This window comes from Trematosphaeria pertusa, assembly GCF_010094035.1.
Source record: "Trematosphaeria pertusa strain CBS 122368 unplaced genomic scaffold BU26scaffold_18, whole genome shotgun sequence".
Classification (NCBI taxonomy): domain Eukaryota; kingdom Fungi; phylum Ascomycota; class Dothideomycetes; order Pleosporales; family Trematosphaeriaceae; genus Trematosphaeria; species Trematosphaeria pertusa.
Genome location: NW_022987229.1, coordinates 326,682 through 350,186, shown reverse-complemented (window position 1 = coordinate 350,186; position 23,505 = coordinate 326,682). Strand labels below are relative to the sequence as shown.

At 54.5% G+C, this 23,505-nt stretch overlaps 9 protein-coding genes across 9 annotated transcripts; 6 read left to right on the top strand and 3 right to left on the bottom strand.

The window, feature by feature from the left end:
- Positions 1-723: 723 nt before the first annotated feature.
- On the bottom strand, positions 724-3,408 carry BU26DRAFT_123067 (thioredoxin-like protein). The gene is made up of 3 exons (XM_033819545.1): positions 2,922-3,408; positions 1,291-2,869; positions 724-1,230 (listed from the first exon to the last, which is right to left on the bottom strand). Exons 1-3 carry the CDS (start codon positions 3,122-3,124, stop codon positions 895-897), a joined length of 2,118 nt encoding a protein of 705 aa, XP_033677967.1. The 5' UTR covers positions 3,125-3,408; the 3' UTR covers positions 724-894.
- Positions 3,409-3,455: 47 nt separating this feature from the next.
- BU26DRAFT_609677 (uncharacterized protein) lies at positions 3,456-4,493 on the top strand (the record flags this gene model as incomplete). The annotated part of the gene is made up of 3 exons (XM_033835939.1): positions 3,456-3,991; positions 4,040-4,144; positions 4,202-4,493. 3 exons carry the CDS (start codon positions 3,456-3,458, stop codon positions 4,284-4,286), a joined length of 726 nt encoding a protein of 241 aa, XP_033677966.1. The 3' UTR covers positions 4,287-4,493.
- A 1,483-nt stretch (positions 4,494-5,976) lies between these two features.
- On the top strand, positions 5,977-6,599 carry BU26DRAFT_510174 (uncharacterized protein; the record flags this gene model as incomplete). Its single annotated transcript, XM_033827207.1, has 2 exons — positions 5,977-6,150; positions 6,252-6,599. The coding sequence occupies 2 exons, from the start codon at positions 5,977-5,979 to the stop codon at positions 6,597-6,599; spliced, it is 522 nt and encodes a 173-aa protein (XP_033677965.1).
- A 70-nt stretch (positions 6,600-6,669) lies between these two features.
- BU26DRAFT_122481 (uncharacterized protein) lies at positions 6,670-7,399 on the bottom strand. The gene has a single exon (XM_033819542.1). It carries the CDS (start codon positions 7,293-7,295, stop codon positions 6,741-6,743), a length of 555 nt encoding a protein of 184 aa, XP_033677964.1. The 5' UTR covers positions 7,296-7,399; the 3' UTR covers positions 6,670-6,740.
- Positions 7,400-8,215: 816 nt separating this feature from the next.
- Positions 8,216-11,338, top strand: BU26DRAFT_437665 (uncharacterized protein; the record flags this gene model as incomplete). Its single annotated transcript, XM_033824252.1, has 3 exons — positions 8,216-8,873; positions 8,922-9,665; positions 9,726-11,338. 3 exons carry the CDS (start codon positions 8,216-8,218, stop codon positions 11,336-11,338), a joined length of 3,015 nt encoding a protein of 1,004 aa, XP_033677963.1.
- A 347-nt stretch (positions 11,339-11,685) lies between these two features.
- BU26DRAFT_122962 (uncharacterized protein) lies at positions 11,686-12,341 on the bottom strand. The gene has a single exon (XM_033819544.1). It carries the CDS (start codon positions 12,248-12,250, stop codon positions 11,828-11,830), a length of 423 nt encoding a protein of 140 aa, XP_033677962.1. The 5' UTR covers positions 12,251-12,341; the 3' UTR covers positions 11,686-11,827.
- Positions 12,342-12,983: 642 nt separating this feature from the next.
- On the top strand, positions 12,984-14,250 carry BU26DRAFT_570373 (uncharacterized protein; the record flags this gene model as incomplete). Its single annotated transcript, XM_033834002.1, has 4 exons — positions 12,984-13,063; positions 13,120-13,186; positions 13,234-13,317; positions 13,372-14,250. The coding sequence occupies 4 exons, from the start codon at positions 12,984-12,986 to the stop codon at positions 14,248-14,250; spliced, it is 1,110 nt and encodes a 369-aa protein (XP_033677961.1).
- A 747-nt stretch (positions 14,251-14,997) lies between these two features.
- BU26DRAFT_543651 (thimet oligopeptidase-like protein) lies at positions 14,998-17,720 on the top strand (the record flags this gene model as incomplete). Its single annotated transcript, XM_033831705.1, has 4 exons — positions 14,998-15,017; positions 15,047-15,299; positions 15,409-17,264; positions 17,322-17,720. The coding sequence occupies 4 exons, from the start codon at positions 14,998-15,000 to the stop codon at positions 17,533-17,535; spliced, it is 2,343 nt and encodes a 780-aa protein (XP_033677960.1). The 3' UTR covers positions 17,536-17,720.
- Positions 17,721-18,085: 365 nt separating this feature from the next.
- BU26DRAFT_555102 (uncharacterized protein) lies at positions 18,086-22,234 on the top strand. The gene is made up of 2 exons (XM_033832305.1): positions 18,086-18,849; positions 18,903-22,234. The coding sequence occupies exons 1-2, from the start codon at positions 18,462-18,464 to the stop codon at positions 22,205-22,207; spliced, it is 3,693 nt and encodes a 1,230-aa protein (XP_033677959.1). The 5' UTR covers positions 18,086-18,461; the 3' UTR covers positions 22,208-22,234.
- The last annotated feature ends 1,271 nt before the right edge of the window (positions 22,235-23,505 follow it).

Sequence of the window (23,505 nt, the reverse complement as noted above, 5' to 3'; positions counted from 1 at the left end):
GTGGGAGGAGTGAGTGAATGGAGAAGAGTGGCATGTTGGTGTGGTTGATGTCAAGACTGAACTTCTTACTGGTCACTAATGGTAAAGAGGTGGATGGTATTTGTGGTGTTAAGGGGATTAGGTCTGTTCTTGTCGATATTGTAAGTGGACGTCCATTCCCTTCGAAGATGTCAAGTGTTAGGTTAGGGAGAAAGAGTGCTAATGTCGATGAACTGTAGTTACGATTTACGTCCAGTACGTCTTCGACGCAGCGAGTATTCCTTTCACAACGAAACCGATGATGCCGGTCATCTATCTCATCGCACCTTACGAACAAGCAAACAAACAATCAAACAAACAACCAAACAAACAACCAAACGAAGCTACCATTGCTCCCCCGGTAGAAGCAGGAGAAGCCGGCCTTCTCCCGCTCCCGAGATCCCCCAATACTCTCCTCAATCCATCCAGTTGGACGTGGCTTTGTCATTCCATATCGTTGCCGTCCCTTTCCCGTGCGGAAGAGTTAAAAGAATGATGGTGGAAAGACAGTGGAGATGTGGGCCAAATGTTTAAGGCTTAAGAAGAGGAGAGAGTGAGTCATACAGTACCTCGTCGTAGCTCCAGCTCTTGTGAGCTCGCATACCGCAAGCAGTGCGGAAGTGGGAGTTTCCTTCCTGATGGATCTCCCTTTCTCATTATACCCCCCCTTTTCACATAGCAGTATGTATACGTATGCAGGTCGGTAGTTCAATAGTTCAAACGATTTCATATCAGTACGAACGAATCAGAAACCGCTGCATCATGCTTGTTCACCTGTGACGCCGCGCCAACCCAGTGAATGCCAAATCAAAGCCAAAGTCGGTATCATACAAGCAGCCCTTAAGCGATCCCTCACCTCGTACATCGTCACTCCCTCTAGTCGTTCTTCCCCATTCCGTTCCCACCTAAGATCCCCTCCTTCCCGTCTAATTGGAAATATGCACCCGTGTTTCCAAACGCTCTTCTCCTCATCCTCGATCTGCCAAACATTGACGCAGCTAGAACGAAGCCGATAGCCACGCCAAGAGACAGCCATGGGTGGCTGCTGCAGAACTTGCGAATCGAGAGGAAGAAGCCGGTGAAAGTGCTAGTTGTGGATTTGGGCACGAGCTGCGGCGGGTTCTTGGTGACCCTGGAGAGGGTTTCTAGGATAGAGAAGCGGGAGGCGCGGATGGGTTCGCCGGTTACGGTGACGTCCCAATAGCGGTGGTTCTGCGATTGCTTGTTAGCATGCACACTCGTTGTGTTGAAGCTTTAGGTTGGGAGACTTACGTCTTCATCGTTTATAACAACTCTCTCACCGTTCTTCACGTCGATACCAAACGTAGTCCTGATCCACCGCTCCCAGAAGACGCCGTCGACCCACGCGAAGCCGACCTGCTTGCGCTCGATCTCGTCCATGTTGATGCGGATGCCCTTCGCGGCGCGGAGAGCACGCTGATCGTTCTTATCTTCCGCTTCTTCGATGCGAAGTTGCTTCGCATCGCGCAGCTCCTGGCGCTCGAGCTGGAACATGTGCTCTTCCCTATCGATCCACTCCAAAGCAGCGTTCTTTATTTCGCGCTTCGCAATGATGAACTCGTCTGAGCGTTCCCTGCTCAAGATACCAAGCACAACAAGCTTGCCGTCCATGATTTCGCGCGCATTGTCAGATTTCAGTTCCGGAACGATAGGGAGCCAGACGGACTTCATCCAGGTGAGTATTTTCCTGGAATCGCGCATATCCTTGGGCGCGATAGGTCCATAATAAGAGGGTTTACCGTCTCTGGAAACCATCAAGCGGGGCCAGGTAGAGATTTTGAAGCGCTTGAACATCTCGGGATCGTTCGATTTGACCAGCCTAGCGTGACCGACCAAGCTGAGAGTGAGTCGTTCCAGGGCCTGAAAATCTTCAGAGGTGGTCGCATGGTCGTAGAAGTACACGAAGATGACCTCTTCCGTCTCCTCCATCTTTTTGAACTCTTCCAGATTCACGTCAGGAACTCCGGATCCAACGGCGACAGCCTTATTAGCATAGTCGATGAAATCGCCCAGCCCGCGCATTCCATTGTACTCGATGCGCTCACCGCCGCGGAAAAAGAGGAGAGTGGGGTAGCCCTTGACGTGTGCGTCCTTGCATAGCCTCTTCTCTGCGTCGCAGTTCACCTCTCCGACGTTCAGCTTCCCCTTCATTTCGCGAGCCATCGACGCCCAGTTCGGTCCCATGGCCTGGCAGTGATGGCACCACGGAGCATAGAACTTGATAAACCATGGGTCCAGAGTGTTGGTGACCAGCTTCTGGAACTTCTCTACGGTAAGCGGTTCGGAGATCCCAGACGGATTCGCGGTGGATATGGGTTTCGCAGGTGTGGGCTTCGCGACCTTGGCGGGTTCAACCTTGACCGACGAAGATTGTGCTACCTCTTCCTTAGCTGCTTCCTTTTCTTTCGCTTCGCCCTCTGTTTCCGGCCCAGTTTCAACAGAATGCGCTCCAACTTTGGGCAGCTTCGGCCCGCCGGGGACACGCGAGCCGGGACGGATGGGCTCCAATATCTCCTCAACCCACTGACTCAGCGCCTGCATGTCCTGTGCGCCTTTCTTCCGCGAGATCTCCTTTCCATCTTGAAATTGTATTATCGAAGGGTAGTTGTTAACCTCATGTTCCGCACAAGCGTCCCTGAATGCTAGGCAGTCCACCTTCGCAAACTTGAAATCGTACCATCGCGTGAATGAATTTAACCCGTCCGAGGAGTCGTCGCTATCTTGGCTCGTAGTAATCGGTTTCGAGGTGTAGTAGAACTCGTATAATGTCTGCCACGTTGGCTTGAAGTGCATGCAGTGCGGGCACGATGGTGAATAGAATTCAACCAGCCTAGCGCATAGATTAGCAGATGCACGGGGGCATATCCATTACGGTATCCTACCAATTTCCATGGCTGATCTCTTGCTCTAGATCTGTGCCCAGCTCTTTCATCGGGGGCACCGTCTGGCCATTGAATATGGTATCCGGTGGCCTCTCATCCCAGTCGTCTGTTGCTTTATCGCTCGGCTTCGGTTCAGGCGCATCGGCTGCCAGTGTAGTCGCGACCGTCGCCAGCGACAGAAGGGAGTAGAATATAGAGCGCATCGCGGCGGCGCTTGTGGTCGTCTGCCGGTCGAGGCAGCGGTCCTCCTGTCACGCAGGTTATATGGATAGCGAGGCCAGCGGGTAAAAGAACGGAGGGACTGAGCGTCTTCCGGGGAATACAAAGTGTCCCTGGCGGGTGTCGGCACTCGTCTGAGGGTTGGTGGCTGCTGCTGATGCGCGAGCATAGAAAGTCAAAGGAGTGGTTGAGCCCTGAATGGCGACAGGGATCTGGCCCCGGCTTGGCAGTCGCAGCCGCAACCTCACTTGACGGCGTCACCCACCTTCGCCCATCCATTGCACCTCAGCCCGGCCCCAAACCAGCGCAATAACCATGAGGGCAGCTGCACGCCTTCTTGCCAGCGTCCGCTCTGGCAAATTCCTCGAGGCCGGCGCGCCGACCGGCCTCACAGGCCTCGTTACCCACCCGTCGCCGCGATCTACGCTGCTCTACCACTACAATGCGACCCTCGACAAGCTCAAGCAGATCCCCGAATCGTCCGTGTACCGCCAGTCAACGGAAGCTCTCACAAGGCACCGACTGAAGATTATCGAGGAGGCGACGCCGGCTGGGTGGGACGAGTGGCAGGAGAGGATCCAAATGCAAATCTCTGAGGATCCGGAGGCATTCCAGTTCGTGCAGACGTCTGGCGGGACCAACATCATAGCGCCCAAAGACCAGGATATTGATACGAGGCTGAAGGATGCTGAGTGGGATGGAGAGATCATGGGGAATTTCCCAGAGGGCATTCGCTCCGCGGCGCAGCGGAGACCGCATATTCAGAAGATGAAGGGCGACAAGAACTACAAGCCGGAGAGGACGTTCACGAAGGTCAACCTTGAGCCGGAGCCGCAATACACAGCTGAGGCGTATGTATGTCCCTCTGCTGCAATGGCGTTTGCTCACAACAAGATCAGGATAGCCGAGCTCGAAAGCAGGATCGGTGGTGGTCTGATTGAGGAGGTCGTTCAGGTTGCCGAAGGCGAGCACCAGCTTGTGGACCACATGATAGAGGCAAAGGTGTAAGTCTAAAGTGGCAAGCAATATCTTGTTGCGCGAAATGCTAACAGTACCTCCAGCTGGGAACCACTGGAAGAGCAGGCTCCCGAAGGCCAATGGTCATACTTTGAACGCGGCACTCACACTTCCACTCAGAAGCCGTAAGCTTGAAAACGAAAGCAGTTGTGTGTATAGCGGGAAAAAGAAGTACTGTACGAGTTAATGAAGTGAGACCCGGGTGTTCACGTGTTCTCTCCACTGGTCTTACACTCTCTCTGAAATTCGAACAGTCCACCTTGCTCCTAATCATATGCGCCTTCGCATGAATGCACATAATCTTAGCCCTCCGTGATAAGTACTCGCCCTAGACCTTCTCGCCAACACAGTCAGACCAGTTCTCGATAGACTCGTGAGCAGAGCCCGTGATTCCTTGGAACATGTCGACCGGGACAGAAGCTTCTGTGGCTCTCTCGGCCTGCCCCTTCGGCACCAGGGTTGTTGAAGTTCATCTGTTAAAAGAGGATCCGGGCTGCTATACCTGCTACGCTGGGGCGAGATGTTCCTCAAGCCACGGCCGTTTAGGCGTGAGCACGATGTCGCTTGGCACCATGAGCCATTTGTCCGGACGCCTTATAAGAGTTCAGGGACATAGGCGATTCTAGCGTGTTACAAGTTGCGTAAGGTAGGCTTGCGCGAGAGGAAAACAAGGATATGAGGCGTAGAGCTGGGCGATCAGAGTGGATTTGCTGATGGGTTCTCCCTCGTATGTTAGGTTGGTTGTGGAAGGATGTTCCTTTCGAGGAGTTAGACAACACTGCGCCTCTGTGTTACAGAGGTAGATTAGAATGCTTGCCTGGTATTCTGGACCACGACTATTTTGGGGGTGTAGTCTAGGTACTCCTCAAAGGAATGAGGCTATTGACAGCGTATACCCAACTGAGGCCGCGCGCATCTCGGACCGAGTAGAATCGGCCAGCTAGGTGCATCAGGGCTCCATAACATGCGCAAGTATGCCTGATGTGGCGCACTACCTACTGCACCGCCAACAGCGCGAGAGCATGTTCAGGCTCGAATCTGCTTCCGGTGAGTGATGCCCAGCCAAGGCAGCGCGATTTTGGGAAACAGCACGCCGTTTCTGCAAGACATCTCGCCGCACTTGCCGTTCTTCCCGTGTCTGGAACTGCGGTGGGCAAGAGGGTGGGAAGGAGCCCCATCAAAAGCCGAAGTGGGACCTGAGCTTAATCGGACTTCGAGCGACGGAGTTTCTGTACCTGAGTAGTCCCATCATGCACAGCAAATAATTCAACGTCTCGATGATTGTGCTCATCGTTTTTGCATTCGAATAACGCCTCGGTACGTCGCGAATGCGCTAGGAGAGAAGAGGGCACCGCGTCCTGCATGGAAGTTATGCCCGCGTACTAAGGCATCCCCTTCCTGGTTTCGACCGCATGCATGCCACGACGCCTGGTAGCTTCCAGAGACTGTTGGCTGGCAGCGAAGAGATGGTGCAAGTTTCCGCTGCGCTGATGCCTTGGACCAAGTTTTTCAGGGTACAGTCATGGATTGCTAATATGGACCGGGAGACCGCGTTCGTCGCAAGAAATTTTCCCCTCGTTGCATGTGAGATGTTTCCAGGTCTGTTGAACGATGGCACTCGATCGGATGCATTTTCCTGAAGCAGAGAATTCTGCAGCATGTTGAGGGAGATCGATACCATGCTAGCGCGGGTCTCCGTTACGCCGTCGTATTGGAAGATACGATGCTTGGCGTGGTGTTTTCCGGCTCAGTTTGGCACGCCTTCCGCTGGAACCCTTCGTGTGGCATCTTGTGATTCCGTCAATAATGTGACGCTGGGATGGAATGCTACTGTGAAGCCGGCCGAGCACCAGTTCGCATGGCCGCAGATGCGCGAGTTGATTCGTGGGCGCCACCGTCGCAATATTCGGATGTGTCACATTTTGTAATGGGGATGGGCTCGGAATGCCGCATTGGGGACCTCCGTCAGCCCGCCATCGGCCGCTGCACCTACGTAAGCTGACGGCGGTGGACAAGACTCACTCTCAACAACGCGTGGACTTGAAAAGCCTTCATCGTCGCGCTACAGCGCAACCGGGGACTGCCTCTTTGCAGCGCCCTTGGTTTCGATTTAACGGCGCGGTCGAGCTTCCATGCAGCTTTCTCGAAGCAGCGTTTCAAGGCTCCCGTTCGAGGCAGGCTTACCCGAGAGCAGTGTATGAGCCGGAGTGCTGGTGGGCGCCGCCGTTGCAATCGGCGACCGGGCCCCTGGCCGCCACTGCAGCAGCTTCCGGGCGTGCGTCATCCGCTATTGCTTCGACGCCTGCTACGGCGGCGGGCAGGCGGGCCAGGTTGGCCGCGAACAGCGCACACAGCACACCGCCGGCGGGCTGGCACGATGCATGGACGTTAGACACACTCCCACGTCGCCGGCCATCTGAGGGCTCCTTCGAGGCAGAGTGAGGCTGTTTGGACGCGCCGGTGCTCTTCTTGTTTCAGGGTCGGGAATAAGACCCCTGCACGCCACAGCCGCTTTTCATCTGTGGTTTGGCCCTTGGCCGCGCACTGCCCGGCGTCTCTCGGCAGCGTGCTCGGAAGACCTTCTCAGTGGCAGGCTGCTCTTATCCGACCCGGCCCTGGACGGCGCGCAGCGATAACAGGAGGGCGAGGGCGGCGGGAACGATGAATCGGGGCGCGGGCCTGGGCGCGGAAATGGCTGTGTGGGCGCAATTTGGGCTTGACGGGCGCCGCGTAACCCTCACGAGAGGGAGCGTTATCGATAATGCGGCCTGAATCGCCGTGGCGTGAATGAAACACCACCGCGAAGACAGCTCTCAATTGAGCGCGCGACAGCGGCAGAGTCGCCCTCAGGAGCTTCCATGGTTGGGAGCGCCGCTCTAGCAAGCTTGGAGGCCGCCGCGCGCGCCTGCGAACAGAGAGGCCCGGCTTCACCGGCGATTGGGCTGCGCCCAGTGCTGCCACGACCGCGCTGTCGTCATTGGCGAAGCATAAAAAACCAGCGCTGCTTATGACGGCGCATATGGCCCGGAGCGAGGAGCAATTGGACGCAGGAACGGCATGCCTAGTCATAAAGCGAGTGAAAAGCCTTCGACTCGGCGGCGTCACGTGCGGCTCCCGCCGTCCAAGCTCGCCGTGCATTTCTCTCGTCCTGCAACCCAACAGTTTTGTAACAACTGGCGCCCTCGCACATCGACCTCTGCTGACGCCGTTTCGCACAACCCTGGACGCGAGCTTGCCGCGTCTGCATCGGTTTGTAAACCACCAGCGTCCCCGCCACTACTGCCTCCCGCCCTGTCTCTTGTCTCCCAGCTGCCTTCGCCCAAGCCCTCCTCAGGCCACCGCTGCTTTACACACTACACCTGTCCGGCCAGCACCGGCGTGCGTTGACAGCAGCGCGGCCAGCAAGCCGTAACGAGTAGCGGGCATCGGAGGCGCGCAGTCCCAAGCCGCCGTCTGAATTTTTCGTCGATTCGTCCTCCCCAAAAGTACCACCACACTTCCCCTCCACCTCCATCGCCAGTCAGCTGCGCCGCCCACTGGTGTTCGTGGGTCTGTACCTGGCTGCCTCGTGCTCCTAGCTACGCTCCACTTGGTTTTTCGGCTGAGGCTGAAGCGGTGGGCCCTGCGATCTGCAGACTGCCCTTGTCTCCGCGTGAATTTGCCGGCGCCAGACAAACTTCATCAATAGCACCGCCAACTATTCCTCATCGCACATCGCACCTGTCATTACCAGCACGTCTAGGCTGCCCGCCTGGCTCTATTTCTCAGCCCGCACGCTTGACAGCCGCGACAAGACAAGGCAAGTCGACGCGAGGAGACAGCTCTCACACCGTTCATCGCGTATCACGGCCATCCCACCTCAGACCCACCCGGCTCCGCAGCGCTTCCTCGTGGTCCATCGTTCCCCAGCTCGACCGCACTTGTGCAGCCCGACTCGACCTGGCTGCCGCCTGTTCCACACACCACTCGAGCGCTCTACGTCGTCGGATGATTTCATCACTAGTCCCACCTATTGGTTGCGCCTTGCTCTTTTCCTTTCGTGATATCAACCACATATCATGGACGACCGCTACCGCCAAAATGGACTGCCCACGCCTACAGGAGGCCAGTATCAGCCGCTAGCCCAGCAGCCCTACGGCGGTGCGCAGCACCAGCTGCCTACGCTGCCACCCCTCCAACAGAGCGGCACCCAGTTCTCCTCGTTGTACGGCCACAATAGCAACCCGCAGACGCCTATCACGCCTCACACGCCTGCAACTTCCGCGTCAAGCACCAGCACCACCATCCCGCCTATCGCTCCACAGCATCCGCCGCTCCGGCCAATCCAGCCCTCCCCGTCATACCTCTCACTCACCTCGTCCTACTCTCAACCTCCCCTGCTTCCAACTGCGCCGGCGCACTCCAACCAACACCACATAGCGCCCGCGCCGCTGTCAACTGGACTACAGGATGTGCGCGCCGGGGGGCTAGGCCTGACACCCCACTCGCAGCTCTATCCTCATCCGCCGGTCCTGTCGAACCAAGAGCCAGAGCCGGTGCATGTCGTGGGCCAGCAAGGCCGCCGCGGTGTGCTCCCCACGCATCCCGGGCGACCTTCGCCGGCAGTGGGTAAGGCAATCACCAACCCCAACAAGAACGCGGAGGGCAAGTACGAGTGCCCGCACTGCAACAAGACATACCTGCATCTGAAGCATCTGAAGCGTCATCTTCTCCGGCGTAAGTAGTTATATACCATCATCATAAGCATTCGCTAACATGCCGTAGACACCGGCGAGCGGCCCTATCAATGTCATCTGTGCAAAGATACGTTTTCGCGCAGCGACATCCTCAAGCGCCATTTTCAAAAGTGCTCAATACGACGTGGAAACCCCACTGGGGCAAGTCATCTTCAGAATGCTCAGTCTCATCTACAGAAGAACCGCCCGCCAAGCGGTGCAGAGGCCAACTCGTATCTCCACCATATCGGCACATCCATGTCTTATTCCGATGCTGCTTATGGTAACACCACCCTTGGCGGGATGCCCCCCATGCAAACCGATGCATACGGCGATGGGCTCCCATCTATGAATGCTCCCCAGTCGTTATCCGCGCGAACCTCGCGATCCAACAGCCTCATCCGTCCTGGCAGTGGAGTCGAGGAGAACCGAAGGAGCATGTCTGCGCTTGAACTTGGAAGCAATCGTGTCAATTTCAACGATTTCCGCGGCCCAAATGGCCTGCCGAACAGTCTATCCCATGATCTTAGCTCGTATGGCACGCAGCAGAACCAGACGTCTGCGGCTGTCCCAAATGGTGCAAACCATTATAGCTACGACAATACCATGGGGCCTCCCGAGATGGCCCAGAACAATATGCCCGTCAAATCTGAGGATACCGGCTCAGCAACTTATGGACGCCCCACGCTACCCAATGTTGATGGCCTGACCAACGCACAAGACAGCTCTATGCGGTGGGGCAGCTCGTTCAACGGGGACCCACAAGACAACTTCCTCATGACGAGTATGGCGAGTGGCCCACACCCCGGCAAATCGGCAGGCGTTCTGACTGTCAATAATTTCTAGACCTCAGATGAACCTTCCCATGGGAGCATGTTCAGTAGGCTATACTCCCAAGATCCCGGGTTTTCTGGCACCACTTCCCTCCTCGATACCTGGGTTCTCGGCTCGTCTGATCCTTTGCGGAACAAGGCGAGCGCATTGGTACATTTCTGCTACCCGGATCCGTCCATGTCGACCTCGGGATCGAATGCAACACACGGTTATGAAACACTACAGGCGGTGTTGAGCCCGGAGAACGTCAAGCACTTTCTGGAGCAGTATAAGAACTACCACAGCCACTGGCCAATGATTCACCTGGCGTCATTTAATCCCACCAACGCGTATGATGGGCTGGTTCTCACTATGATCTGTATTGGGGCCGTGTATTCCGAGAGATTAGGCGTCAAGAAGGTTCGCTGGTTGATGGAGATCGTAAGGGCTGCCGTATTCAGGTCATCTGGGGTCTATAAACTTGCCAGTCAAATTCCCCATGGGGTCGTCGACTCAAACGCACGCTCGTCTACTGAAATTGAAGAGACTCAGGCCTTGATACACCTTCATTCTTTGTTCGTCTGGCACGGGAGTCAGAAGCAGCGGCGACGAGCCCTGGAGGAGTCTTGGGTGCTCGCACGTGTCACCCGCCATCTTGGTATGCTTCGTCCTCTGCCGAATGGGCATCCGAGCTTCAGCGCACTTCATCAGCCTGGACCCGTTGATGGTAACGAAGTCAACACATGGACTTGGACTTCCTGGGTCGAGCAGGAAAAGCGAGCCAGAGTCATGTATCTCATCTTTTTGATAGATGCTTCTGTCGCTATATTCTTCAATGTGGAGCCGCAACTCGACGTCTACGACATCAAACTTCCACTACCGGCGGACGATGCAGCCTGGGAAGCCTTGAACGAGGAAGATTGTGCTTGTGCATTGGGTCTTCGAGGAGAAGCAGCGCAAGGCAAGAACTTTACTGGCAGCCTCCGCGCGAAGCAGCTGGGCATGTCAGAAGCCCTTCAATATCTCCACCAAGGCGGAGAGTTCCCCGAGCGAGCAACGAATATGTTCTCAAAGTTCATCCTCATACACGCCATCCACGTCCAGATTTTCAGGATACAGCGGCAAATCCTTGGTATTTGCGGTCATTCCGGTCATAGTGGCTTCTCCAGTGGAACTAGTACACCTCAGTCCCAAACGGAGTGGACATCTACGGATGGATCGATTAGCAACCCGACAAGCGGACGTGCAACTCCAACGGATTCCATTAACTCCCGCTATTCACATACCCACCAAACGCTTCGCTTGACGATGGCCGCTCTCGAGTTATGGAAGAGACAATGGGATGCCGATGTGCAGATTCAGTACCGCCAGCGTCAGCGGCGGGTGGGCTTCTGCAGAGACGCTATCCATTTCTATTTCCTCGCTACGCTTTTCCTCCGGAGCTCTCGACGCGAAGACTGGGCGTTCCGACCTGATGCTCGCTGCCAGCAAGTCTTCAATATGTTGAAGCAGATCAGAGCTCATGTTGCCTCGGATTCGGTTTCAAAAGGACTAGATATCGGGAGCATCACCGTTGTGAACGATAACTACGGAATTGCAGATCTGACACTCGACATGAAGCTCCTATTCACACCCGTCGATGAGACACCTTGAGCACACGGCAAGACCCTTTAATCATCCATTTACTTTTGCAACCCTTTCAATAAAGACCAGGAGTAGCCCCGGTGGCTTGTCTCGAAACCATTGGATCGCGTCGGAGAAGAACGCGGCGACGAATCATCACGTTCGGCCGACCGGCATCGGATCCGCGGAAGGTTCCATTTGACGATCTAGAAATTTTACATCTACCTCGATTCATGCTAGCAATGGCTAATTGCTAGGACTGCGTTATTTCGGCGGCGTTCGGCGTTACCTTTGCACAGCACGATCTGAGCAATCATCCATAACGAGACATCGGGCGGTTACGTTTTCAGATTACGACCATTTTTTTTCCTCTCAGAAAACGCATTAGATGTCTACCTCACGGCATGCATTTGCCAGGCGCAAAAGTCGAACGATCGGGAAACAGGCGACGAACAGTTCAGAGTAGCGTTTCTTTGTCGGGTGGCTTAGTTCCCCCCGCATTTACCGGCTGGCTTTTTGTCAAGAGAATGGGAAGTTTAGCTCAGAGTATTGCCCTTCGATGTATATTCTTTCTGTGCGTCTCTTTTCGCACGGCCCGGCGCACACCAACTGAACGATAGAGATTAGAAGAACAGCATATGCCGGCGCGCACATAAGTGCCGGAGGCAAAAGCAGGAATGAATGAATTTGTTGATTTTGAATTCTTTCGCATACGAGACCATGGGGGTGGGCAGTACAAAAGAGATGCGCATTTACACCATCTTCATGTTCTTCCAGCAAGTGAAAATGGTGAGCGACTCGGATAAGGTCGGGCTGAGGCAGGTTTGGTGTTTGAGCAGTTTCAGCCTGGCAGACCTCGAACACTTGCCTCAGACCCAACGCACCGGCTAAAATATGGTCTGTGGTTGGAGGCGTCTCGTTCCGAACCCACTCAATGCGCATCACTTGAAAAAAGCAGGGTGGTATCACGTGCCCGCCAGGATGTGTTCGTGCCTTGCCTTTATAGGTTCGCGTGGCCTCTGCGCATTACATTTCACGCCTTCTCTAGACAAGGGCCGGCACGCTCCTCGCCGCGGAAGGGATGTCTCGCATACAAACTAGACTGTTCTTGCCCTGACATCTCATGCCAGCACTCGGGTCGTCGCAGGAGTGCAGATCCGCGCCCACAGCTCCCGGACACGTTGGCTTGAATGCTCTCTCAGCAGGCACCGTCCGATTCGCCTTTTTCGTCCCTGTAATACCGTCACTATCCCGACTTAGGCAAGGTCAACTGCCGATGCTAGGCCCAGGGACGATGAACCCATGCAGGTCCATGATTTGCATAGGGCCCTTCTATCAACTAGGTGTCGGTTTGCTCACCCTGCGTTCTCTGCACCTGGCCAGGGGAAAAGCCGCATGGCTGTTATTCAACCGTGAGGTCTGCAGGAGGGGAAAATCTGGGGAAGCCTAAAAGGATGAATGTGCCTTCGAATTGTCTTGTCGTGCTCAAGCCTCTTCCGCTCGTTTTTGCTTGTGTTGTCTGTCTTTTCTTTGATTGTTTTTGCCTGTGCGGGCCGGCCCTCCTCAGTGCTTATATTCTATGTTGACTAAGACCGTGTCTTAGATTTGGACTTTGTTAGGCATTTACTGAGCTGAGGCGACCGGACGTGAAGCGAGACTGAACTGAACTGACATCATGTTCATACGCCCTGGCTTTGTGGTGGTCATTGTGGGGATCACGCTGACAAGCTTGTCGACTATTGTCGTGGCTATGAGGTACGATGAGTTCTTGAAAAGGATTTGATTGAGGTTAGCTGACTGGTTTCGAATAGGTACTACTGCCGCTGGTATCGAATGGGCATCATTGGCGCGACCGACCACCTTATGATGGTCGCTCTGGTAAGTTAATCATTGCCCTTACGCCATTCCAAGTTCACACATCTCAGATACTCACATGGGGCAACACGGTCGTGAACTACTACCAAGATGAGACGAGCCGCAAATTCCGCCCTAGCTACTTCCGCCGTCCAGTAAGCGCCCATTGCCTCTCCATTTCCAACGTCCTTCCACTAACCGTTACTCAGGACAAACGCCCACAATTCGAAACCGCGCTTAGAGGCACTCTCATCACTTGGTACGTCTACCGCCTGACGTACGGCGTAGCTCTGTGCTTCGTCAAGCTCTCGATCCTCTTCTTCTACCGCGCCATCGCATCCCACCGCGCCTTCCGCCGCATGGTTTATTATACCATTGGCTTTGTCGTCCTGTACACTGTCGGCTCGACGATTGCCGCTGCTTTCCAGTGCGAAAACCCGGCGCACTCGTGGGACACGTCGGGATATCTTGCGCAATTTGACGGCAATCCGAAAACGAAGAAGCCACACTTTAAGTGCTACGATCCGACCAAGCTGTGGGTTTTTACGGCGGCGATAAATCTATTCACTGATGTGCTTATCTTGCTGCTGCCGATTCCAACACTGCTCGGCCTGAGGGTACCCATGACCAAGCGGCTAGCGCTCATCGGTATCTTCTCCGTAGGCATCATGGCCATCGTCGCGTCCTGCGTCCGCATGTGGGTCATGGCCCTGTGGTCCGAGTCCCCGCAAAACTCAGCCCGCTTCGGCGCCGACCTGCTCCTCTGGGGCCAAGTGGAAACCAACAGCGGCATCATCAGCGCCTCCGTCCCCTTCCTACGTCTCTTCTTCCGGCGCAATGACCGTCGCGAGCCAGAGAAAGGGGTTGCTCCTGCGCCTAGGAAAGAAATCAGTCCGCCAAAGCCGGTACACACGGACAACAAGCCATTGCAGATTGATAGCATGGCGTTCTTTGGCCCGGGGGAGGATGGTGAGGATACGGGCCCGAATGGGAGTCCGGGGTGGAAGCCTTTTATTACGGTGCCAGCGAGCTTGAGTAGTAGGGGGAGCGGGATGTTGGAGCCGACGAATGCGCATACTACGGTTTAACGCAGAGAAGACAGTACAAAGAGGAGGATTAATGTAATGTCTAACGGCGGTGGAAGGGCGAGTTGCCCCACGGCTTTCGCCATGTCAGTGCGGTAGCTGGCCTACAATGCCGCTACTGTGAGGGAGCCTGATTTCAGTAAGCGTCTCCTTGTAGCTATGTGGAAGGCTTCGTGCTGATTAATTCGGTAGGCAAACGAAGTTACGATTTGTACGATACGGCGGAAGGACGTCTCCATGAAGAAGTGACGCCATATTGCAAGCAAAGTCGTGTATACGAGGTCGACCACTTGGGTGAATAGAAACAGGGTAGAGGTTGGTAACCGGCCTAGTCTGTGGGGTGAAGGATGGACATTCCAAGGTTGTAATTCGAGGCGAAAGTCGGCAATCGCGTAGAGAGCGCGGAATGAATGAAACTTACCGCCACTGTTTTCGCACCATTCAGTCCTCCCGCCTTGGTACGTGAGCGTGAGTGCAGTGCCAACGTGGTCCTTACGCTTGACGTTGGAGGATCGAAGCAGAGGCCCTGGCGCTAGGCCCGTTTAGGAGTAAACCCAAACCAGGCGGGCGGTGCCAATCCCGAGCTCTCGATGCAGGTGCACATAATCCGGGGTCACGTTGGCCCTTCAGTTACCGCCCGCGCGCCGCCCATCAGCAATCCACACCCTCTCCAAGTGAACGCTGCTCACCGCCTCTAAACATCTCCACAATTATAATTACAATTACAATTACCAATCGCCCCTCCCTTCCATGAATAACACGCTCGGCAGGCAATAACAACCGTGGCTTCCTCACGCAGCTTCCGCATTCTCCTCATCTCCGTCGCCGTCTTCACCTGCCTCTCCGCCATCCTGGCGTCTCTCCGCTTCGGCGCCCGCGCTCCCTCAATCCTCCAGTACCTGAAGCCGAGTAGAATTGGGTCGCAGTTCGGACAGGCGCAACGCCCGCTTCTGAACAGCAGCATGGCGCCTGAGATGTATAGGAAGCCGCCGCAGTTGCCGCCCAAGTTTACGGCGACGCCCGGGAGCTTGATAGAGGATACGAAGAGTCTGGTACGTTGACTCCGCATTCAGAGCGTCCATCGACGAGCTGTGGGCTTGGGGAATGGCGATTGAACCCCGCTTTTGGGGCTGTATTAAGAGTCCAGCTGACAGCGCCAAGATTGACAGGTCGCGGAGCGTCCAAGATGGCATCGTGAAGGATATTACGCCTGAAAAGGCGACCTTCAAGAACGTTATGCTCCCCGTTGCGTACGACGACAACAAGATGGCGATCGAGTCCCACATCATCGGCTTCTACCAGGCCGTGTCCACAAACAAGGAGCTGCGCGATGCGTCGACAGAGGCGGAAAAGCTGCTCGACGACTTCGGCATCGAGTCGAGCATGCGCGAGGACGTGTTCAAGCTCGTCGACGCAGTGCTACGGAAGAAGGAGCCGCTAGATCCGGAGTCGCAGCGAATGCTCGAGAAGGACCACAAGTCGTATATCCGCAACGGGTTGAGCGTACCAGCAGGGCCGAAGCGCGATCGCTTCAAAGAGATCAAGAAGCGGCTGAGCGAGATCAGCATTCTGTTCCAGAAGAACCTCAATGAAGAGCAAGGCGGCATCTGGTTTGCGCCCGAGGAGCTGGATGGCGTACCGGAGGATCTGGTGGCTTCGTTGAAGAAGGGCGAGGGCGAGAATGAAGACAAGGTCTGGCTTACGTTCAAGTACCCGGATCTCTTCCCGACGCTGAGATATGCGAACAACGCCGAGACGCGCAAGAAGGTCTTCGTCGAGAACGAGAACAAGTGCAACCAGAACGTGCCTCTGTTCCAGGAAGCAATCCTGCTGCGAGACGAGGCGGCTCGTATCCTAGGGTACAACAACCATGCAGAGTTTCGGATAGAAGACAAGATGGCGAAGACGCCCAAGACAGTGGACGATTTTCTTGGAGACCTGCGAACTCGTCTTGCGCCGGGTGGCAAGAAGGAGATTGAGAAGTTGCTCGAGCTCAAGAGGCAGGATCTGAAGCAGCGTGGGCTCAACGATGGCACGGATAAGAACTACTTCCTCTGGGATCATCGGTACTACGATCGGTTGATGCTCGAGAAGGATTTCTCGCTCGATCAACAGGTCATTGCAGAGTACTTCCCTCTGCAGACGACCATCCAGGGCATGCTTAAGATCTTCGAGGAACTTTTCGGCTTGGTGTTTGTCGAAATCGTCGGCGAGGACCGAGCTGCGCTTGCGGATGGAGGCAAGAGCTCAGACATCGTTTGGCATGAGGATGTCCAGATCTTCAGTGTCTGGGATGATGAAGGCGAGGGATCCGGCTTCGTCGGATATCTGTACCTTGATCTCTTCCCGCGAGATGGCAAGTACGGCCACGCCGCCAACTTCAACCTCCAGCCAGGATATATCGATGAGAACGGCAAGCGAAGGTATCCGTGCACAGCCCTTGTCTGCAACTTTTCCAAACCGACTCCAAAGAAGCCTTCGTTACTGAAGCACGATGAGGTGGTCACCCTTTTCCACGAGCTTGGCCATGGTATCCACGACCTCGTCTCCCGGACCACATACTCTCGCTTCCACGGCACAAACACGGTCCGCGACTTCGTCGAAGCGCCCAGCCAGATGCTGGAGAACTGGTGCTGGACTCCTTCGCAACTGCGCTCTCTGTCTCACCACTACTCATACCTCTCTCCCGAGTATGAAGCTGCATACAACGAGAGCTCCGGCACGGAGAAGAAGCCCTCTGAGCGCATCCCCAACTCGTTGATCGCCAACATAATCAACACGAAGCACGTCAATGATGCATTATTCAACCTGCGGCAGCTGCACTTCGGTATGTTTGATATGACGGTACATGAACCAGCTAGCCATGAGGCTATCGAGAAGCTGGATATCTCGACTACGTATAACAAGCTGAGGCATGACATCAGCCAGCTTGATGGACCGGAGGTGCTGGGTGGTGATTGGACGTGGGGCAATGGGCAGGCGACGTTTGGTCATCTCATCGGTGGATATGATGCTGGGTAAGTTGGGCCTTCTCTCTCCAAGCCCGCAGCGAATGAGCTAACCCAGGCGACCAGATACTATGGCTATCTCTCCTCACAAGTCTACTCTACCGACATGTTCTACTCCGTGTTCAAGGACGACCCGATGAACGGTAAGGAGGGTCGGCGGTATAGACACACGGTGCTAGAACGCGGCGGCAGCAAAGAGGAGATGGATATCCTAAAGGAGTTCTTGGGTAGGAAACCGAGTACGGAGGCATTCTATAAAGAACTTGGCATCTCACAATAGATGCTGCATAAGTGGGGAGGTCCACAGTCCTTGTGCATTGCGTGGTCTGCATTCTAGCTTAGATGTAGATGATAACTAGGCGTACAGGATATTTTGGGTAGTGTATTTAGTACATGACTGGAGGTCAATGGGTATATGATTTTTGTTACGGCATCACTTGGACCAAAAATAAGTTTTAATTGTCGACCTTGCTTGAGACTCTGTCCCAATGTCTTGGTATTCGCTCCTCTTGCGGAACGGTTAGCCCGATGGATATCGTGCCTTATCGCCTTATCGAAAATGCGGGGGGCCTCCTGGTTCCATCGCGACCCTGCAGCGACGAGTGGCTGATCGATCCATATCAAAAACGGCTTGATAATTGGAGATAATCCCAGGGTGTCAGTGCAATTATCTCGCGCGTGGGATTAGCATAATGTATGGAGTGCGTGCGGTCAGGTGGTGCTTCGATAGCCACCTGGGCAGATGTACCCCGCGAACGATGATAGGCGGATGCGGAGCTTAGGCGGGGATACGATGCGGCAGCGCATCGTGGGAGGAGAGATGGTGATACATCTCCTCTTCAACGACCTTCTGTATCTTTCATTGACGAGTCTGCGGTCACTCTGGCGTTCCATTGGGAGGCCGGAGTCTAGTCGATCGTCTTCCACAGCCACTCCGCATTGTCGTGGACGAAGGGTGGCGCTGACACTGTTCGGTCGATGAACTGTCCAACTCCGAAGGCTACCAGGCGTCTTCTTGACGGAGCATTCTTCCTAAGGGCTTCTATCCTCGTTACATGATTCAGTTCACTTCGCCGTGATTTATCCTGCCGTCAATCTAGGTTCCCTTCTTTCAGCCTGCCAGCGAACCTCGTCCGGCTTCCCGGCCCGGCAGCATCGATCACTACTCCCACTCGTCCTCGTCCTCCATCACCATCCATCTCCGCAATGTCCTGGTGGCGCCGTGACCCCTCGCTCTGGACCCGCTCGCCCATCCACCGCTACGCACGCCGGCAGCTCCGCGACTACGAAGCCGCCCTCCGCGCGCGCTGCTTCTCCAAGTCGAACCTGAACGCCGCCCAACACAAAGACGATGAACATGATGGGGAGAAGCCAGCGGGCATGTCCAACTTGGAGTGGATGCAGCTGCAGCGCTACAGGCGGTGGAAGAGGAGGTTTGAGGAGGATCCGTATAGAGCCCTGTTTGGCGCGAGTGAGGATATGCTGAATGGGAGGGGCTTGAGGGATTGGAATAAGGAGTGGATTTGGAAGACGTTTCCCCGCTGGATGGTGAGGGAGATGGGGGTGGAGGGTGAGGGGAAGGAGGATGGAAAGGGTGAGTCGGTGCTTGGGCTGGTTTTGGGATGCGGGTTGCTGACAGATATCTAGCGAGCTCGAAGGGCAAGAAGGAGGGCTCTTCGAAGCCTTCTGAGGAAGCTAAATCTTTGACTGAGAAGGCAAAAACCAGCGACACGATTTATCCAAGAAAGATTGAAATAGATCCGGATATGGCGCCGCAAGAGCGGGAGCACATGTTCCCTCAACCGTCGATCAGAACGACAGCGAAGTTGGAAAGAGATCTGTGGACGTCCGGCGTGATGTCTCCGTCGGACTCGCGGCGGCCGCCCGAGCAACCTGCTACAGAGCAACCCAGCAAAACTACGAACTACACCACACCTCCGAGCAAAGATACATTGGGTGGGCAGGAAGTGAACTGGACCCCAAAGGAAGCGAAAGCGCAGGAGTTCACCCCAGCTGAGGACTCGTATCGTGTAAGCAAGATCACACCTGACTCAGCCCCTACGAATATGAATAGCAGCGAGGCAAACAAGGAGGCTGCTGCTCGAGAGACCTCGTTCATCGAAGAGTTCCTAGCGGACAAACCTCAGCCGCGAGAGGCTGCCTCCAGCGAGAAGGCGAGGAGCGATGATTGGAAACAGACTGTGCTCGATAGAAGAGCGGCCTTTGACTTCGTGCCAAAGCTTAGGAGAAGGACTGATGTGCCGGTTATCGATGTCACGGCGAAGAGATTGTCTGATATGAGTCCAGGCTCTATCTTCGAGGTTGCGGAAGAAACAACAAAGACTAAAGAGAGGTTCCGGCCTGCTATGGAGAAGCGTGGAGGGTCGATGGGGCCTCCAGCCGCCGACAGCAAAGTGGGAGACGACTGGCTTGTACATTCGGAGAAGTCTATCGAGGTAGAACAACCTAAGTCGGAGGAGCTCGAGACACCTCCCCCTCGAAGATCAACTGCAAAGATCCTCGAACAACTGCCAAAAGATGACATGGACTTTCTCAGTGCGGACGAGATTCGTGCAAATATGGGCCGGATTAGGAGTCCTCGGGAAGATAAGGAGGAACGGCAAAAGCTCGAGAAGGACTTCAAGGACGCGCATAAGGAGTGGCAGCTTGATCCTTTAGTGGGGGCTAAGATTTTCAATGATCAACATATCCGCCGGAAGGAACGAGAGTTGCTGCAAGCGCAGGCACAGGAGCAGGAGCAGGCGAAAGCTGTGCAGCAAGAAGAACCGGAAGCGATGGTCCCTCCGCGAGAAGAACAGATCGGAGCGAAATCACCGAAAGAAGTTTCGGTTCTCGAAACTAGCCTTGACTTCATGTCGAGGTGGCTCCAGACCGGTGGAGATGTTTTCGCTCGGCACTTCTGGCAAGACCCGGTTGCGGAGCAGGACCGTGCCAAAACTAGTATCTTCGGAGAGGGAGATCCGTTCCTGAAAGGCGTTTTCGGAGGTATACAAAAAGGTCGCCGTGCCATGTTCCATGTCAAAGAGGAGCTACAGACCGATATTCCAGCTTCTAAATCGCTGCTGGCGAGATTGACTAAAGATGAGAGGAATGTCGCGTTTGCTGCTAGCTCTCTAAGGACAAAGTCGCTCGACAGGAACATCGACGCCAATGGCGACGAGGTCCGGATGGAGATCCGCAATCGAATCCGGAAACTTCGCCAGTCTCTTCTGGAAACAGACAAAGAGTTTAAGGAAGCTTGCGAAGCTGTCGATAGCATGAAGACAGCCCCTCGGCCTTCTGAGGCGTTTGAGAGACGTATTACGGCGTCAGCAGATGTCTTGCAGAAGAATGCTAAGTTAACGCGGATGATGATATTTGGACTTCAAGCGCGCTGGGAGAGTGCAGCGGCAGATCAGTCAGGGCAGAAGCTTAGGGATCTTGCGCATCGGCTGCTGGCTTTGCAAGACACACAACTCGCGCTGTTGAGGCTCGTCGGGCGAGCTATGCAGGTTCTCGGTATCAAGCCAAAGACGATGGAAGAGACCATAGTACAGGCTCCAGAGGACACCGCCGCCAAAACGTCAAGCCCCTCCGACGAGGCGTTATCATCTCCAAAAGATACTGAAGGCGAGGCTGAACGCAGGCTTCGTGTCGCTGCCGCTAATGAAAAGCTGGAAAACGAGATCGATGCACAGAAAGCCGCTATGCGCGGGCTCTCCGACGACGGATACTCTCGTTCACCGAAGCCTGTTACGAAGAAGCACTTCGATGAACCCAACCCTTTGGCTCACAGCCCCTTCAGACCTTTCGGACTGCAGCTAGAGAGCTTGGGCAAGGATGATGAGGCAGCGAAGACGGAGTTGGATGAAGCTGCTAGGAAGGCGAAAGAGGATAAAGAATTAGTGAGAGAGGTCAAGAGGGCATACGAGGATGTGTATGGGCCGATCACAGTCAAACACCGCCAGGTCCCGAGTGGTGAGCAAGTGCCAGAACAGGCGAAACCCGAAGCCGCGAAGTTAGTCACCGACGAGGCTAATGCCACTGTTGAAGAAGTCAAGCGTGACATGATGCAACTTTTGAAGGAAGATACGGTCTCGCCGGCCTTTTCTACACCGAAGACTCCAGCAGTCGCATCTGATAATTCGTCGACATCGAACGCAGAATCCAAGCCAGAAGATATGGTTGCAGGGAGCCTCAAGATCGCGCCGAAGGAACCCCCTCCTACCAACTCACGAGGGGAGCCCGCGGCAATGCATGAGGATAATGCTCCTGCTACTAGCGCTACCACCGAGGGCGAGCCTAAACCGCTCGATAAGCCAAGTTCCGAGGCCTCCCTAAACAACGAGAATACAGATGCTATCGACCCCTTTGACGAGTTCCCTCAACCCCAGCCCGGAGCCCTACTCCATATCTACACCTACGACCCTCAAACTGAAGAAATCCTTATTACAACCTCCAAAGTCGGCTCTATGCCGACTCTCCCGCCCGCTATCCCCGTCCACGAAGCTCTCGCCACTCTCTCCAACCCTTCAAAATTCATCCCCCATCTGCATCCTGGTTACGACATCATTAGCGCAAAACCAAACATGCTCGTCCTTCGCCCCAACGGCGGCCCCCTTGACCTAGATGGTTTCCACACCGTGCGTGTCCCTGCATCCGGCGAGCCTGAGGCAAGGGATGAGGGTTGGAAAGGCGGCATTAATCCGATTGATGGAACGACGACGCTAAGTCCGACGGGGTATGTGGGAGATGGGCTAGAACTGGAGAGGGACTTTCAGGAGAGGAGACGGGCGGCGGGGGATGGTTGGAGGGTTGAGAGGGATGCTGGCAGGAGTAGGGACAGGGGCAAGGAGAGGAAGGGTGGAGGATTCGCGAGTGTGATGAAGACGGGAATTGTGGCGGCGGCGGGGTGCTACGTCGTTGGCGTCATTGGCGAGCTCTTCAGTTGAGGAGTAGAGCACACACACACACGCACGTTTACAGCCTACATTTTGGTTTGGGTTCTGCCAAGGTTGGGATATGCGGCATTTGGTAGTCTGGATGGATTAGTGTTGGTCAAGGATCTCCCACGTCATGTATGATATCGTATGAACTCTCTACTTTAGCCAACGCTTCTAATTATCGCATTTCACGAAGTCGTCCAGATCTACACTGTTGCTCTAGTATAGCCGTTTAACTGAAAGAGAGAAGAAAAAAACACTAAAACAAAAGGTCAGCAAAAAAACGCCAAAAAGAAATTCTCAATAATCACACAGGAAACAACTCCTGGGTCAGCCCTGCCAACCGGTTTTGGTAACGGCGATTATCTTGAAGATCTTTGTTTGAACTGTGGAATAATTGGATATATACACACATAAATATTTTAAGGGGATCACGGGATTGTTCTGTGTGGTGCCATTTCGTCTACGTGATACGTCGAGTTTATAGTCAGCGGGTGAGTGCGTATCATTGCTGAGGCAAGAGAAAGGGCGTACAGGTAAATATGAATATTTTGTCTCGTGGGAGAGGTGCCGACACCACGAATGAGCAGTGCACTGATTCCCGCCTAGGCCAATACAACGACTCAAAGCCGCCATCAACATGCTATCTAAAACCGTGCGCCTCGAGCTCGCACGTCGTAACCATCGTCGCCGGCAAAGCAAAATCCATTTGCTTCCACACCAGGAAGTGGGTAAACAAATAGACTTGATGTTGGTCGAGGAGTCTTAAAAAGCGGCTCCATTTTCTGAGGCAATTCGCTCTTCACTGTACTGTTAGCTTGGAGGTCAAGAATACTGTGCATTAAGGCTTATTACATCCTATTCACCCCATTAAGCTTCTGACTCGACGACCCTCGGCAATATAACACCTTTGGAAAGTGATGTTCTTTTCAAGGGAATGTATATACGACGGAGGTTGGATCGGCTGTTACACCAGTCGAAGAGGCCATTGTCGGAGATAGCATAGCATCGAAGCTATGGTCATATAGAGCACTCAATTAGGTCTCGGTAAGGGAAGATGTAGGCGCAGTGATTAATTCGCTCGACCTCGTCATAAAGAAGATGGGAGCGTACAACATATACAGTACCAGCAAAAAAGGACGGAAGATGTAGGCGAACCTAATGGTATTCCGAGGAAAGGAACCGGCCATGAGATAGAGATCCACTGCACCAGGAGGAAAGTAAGGCCGACTTTATATCTACTTTGTTTGTCTATCTATAGAAAGCAACCACCGAACCGCGGAACGATACGTAAACTTGCCAGTTTT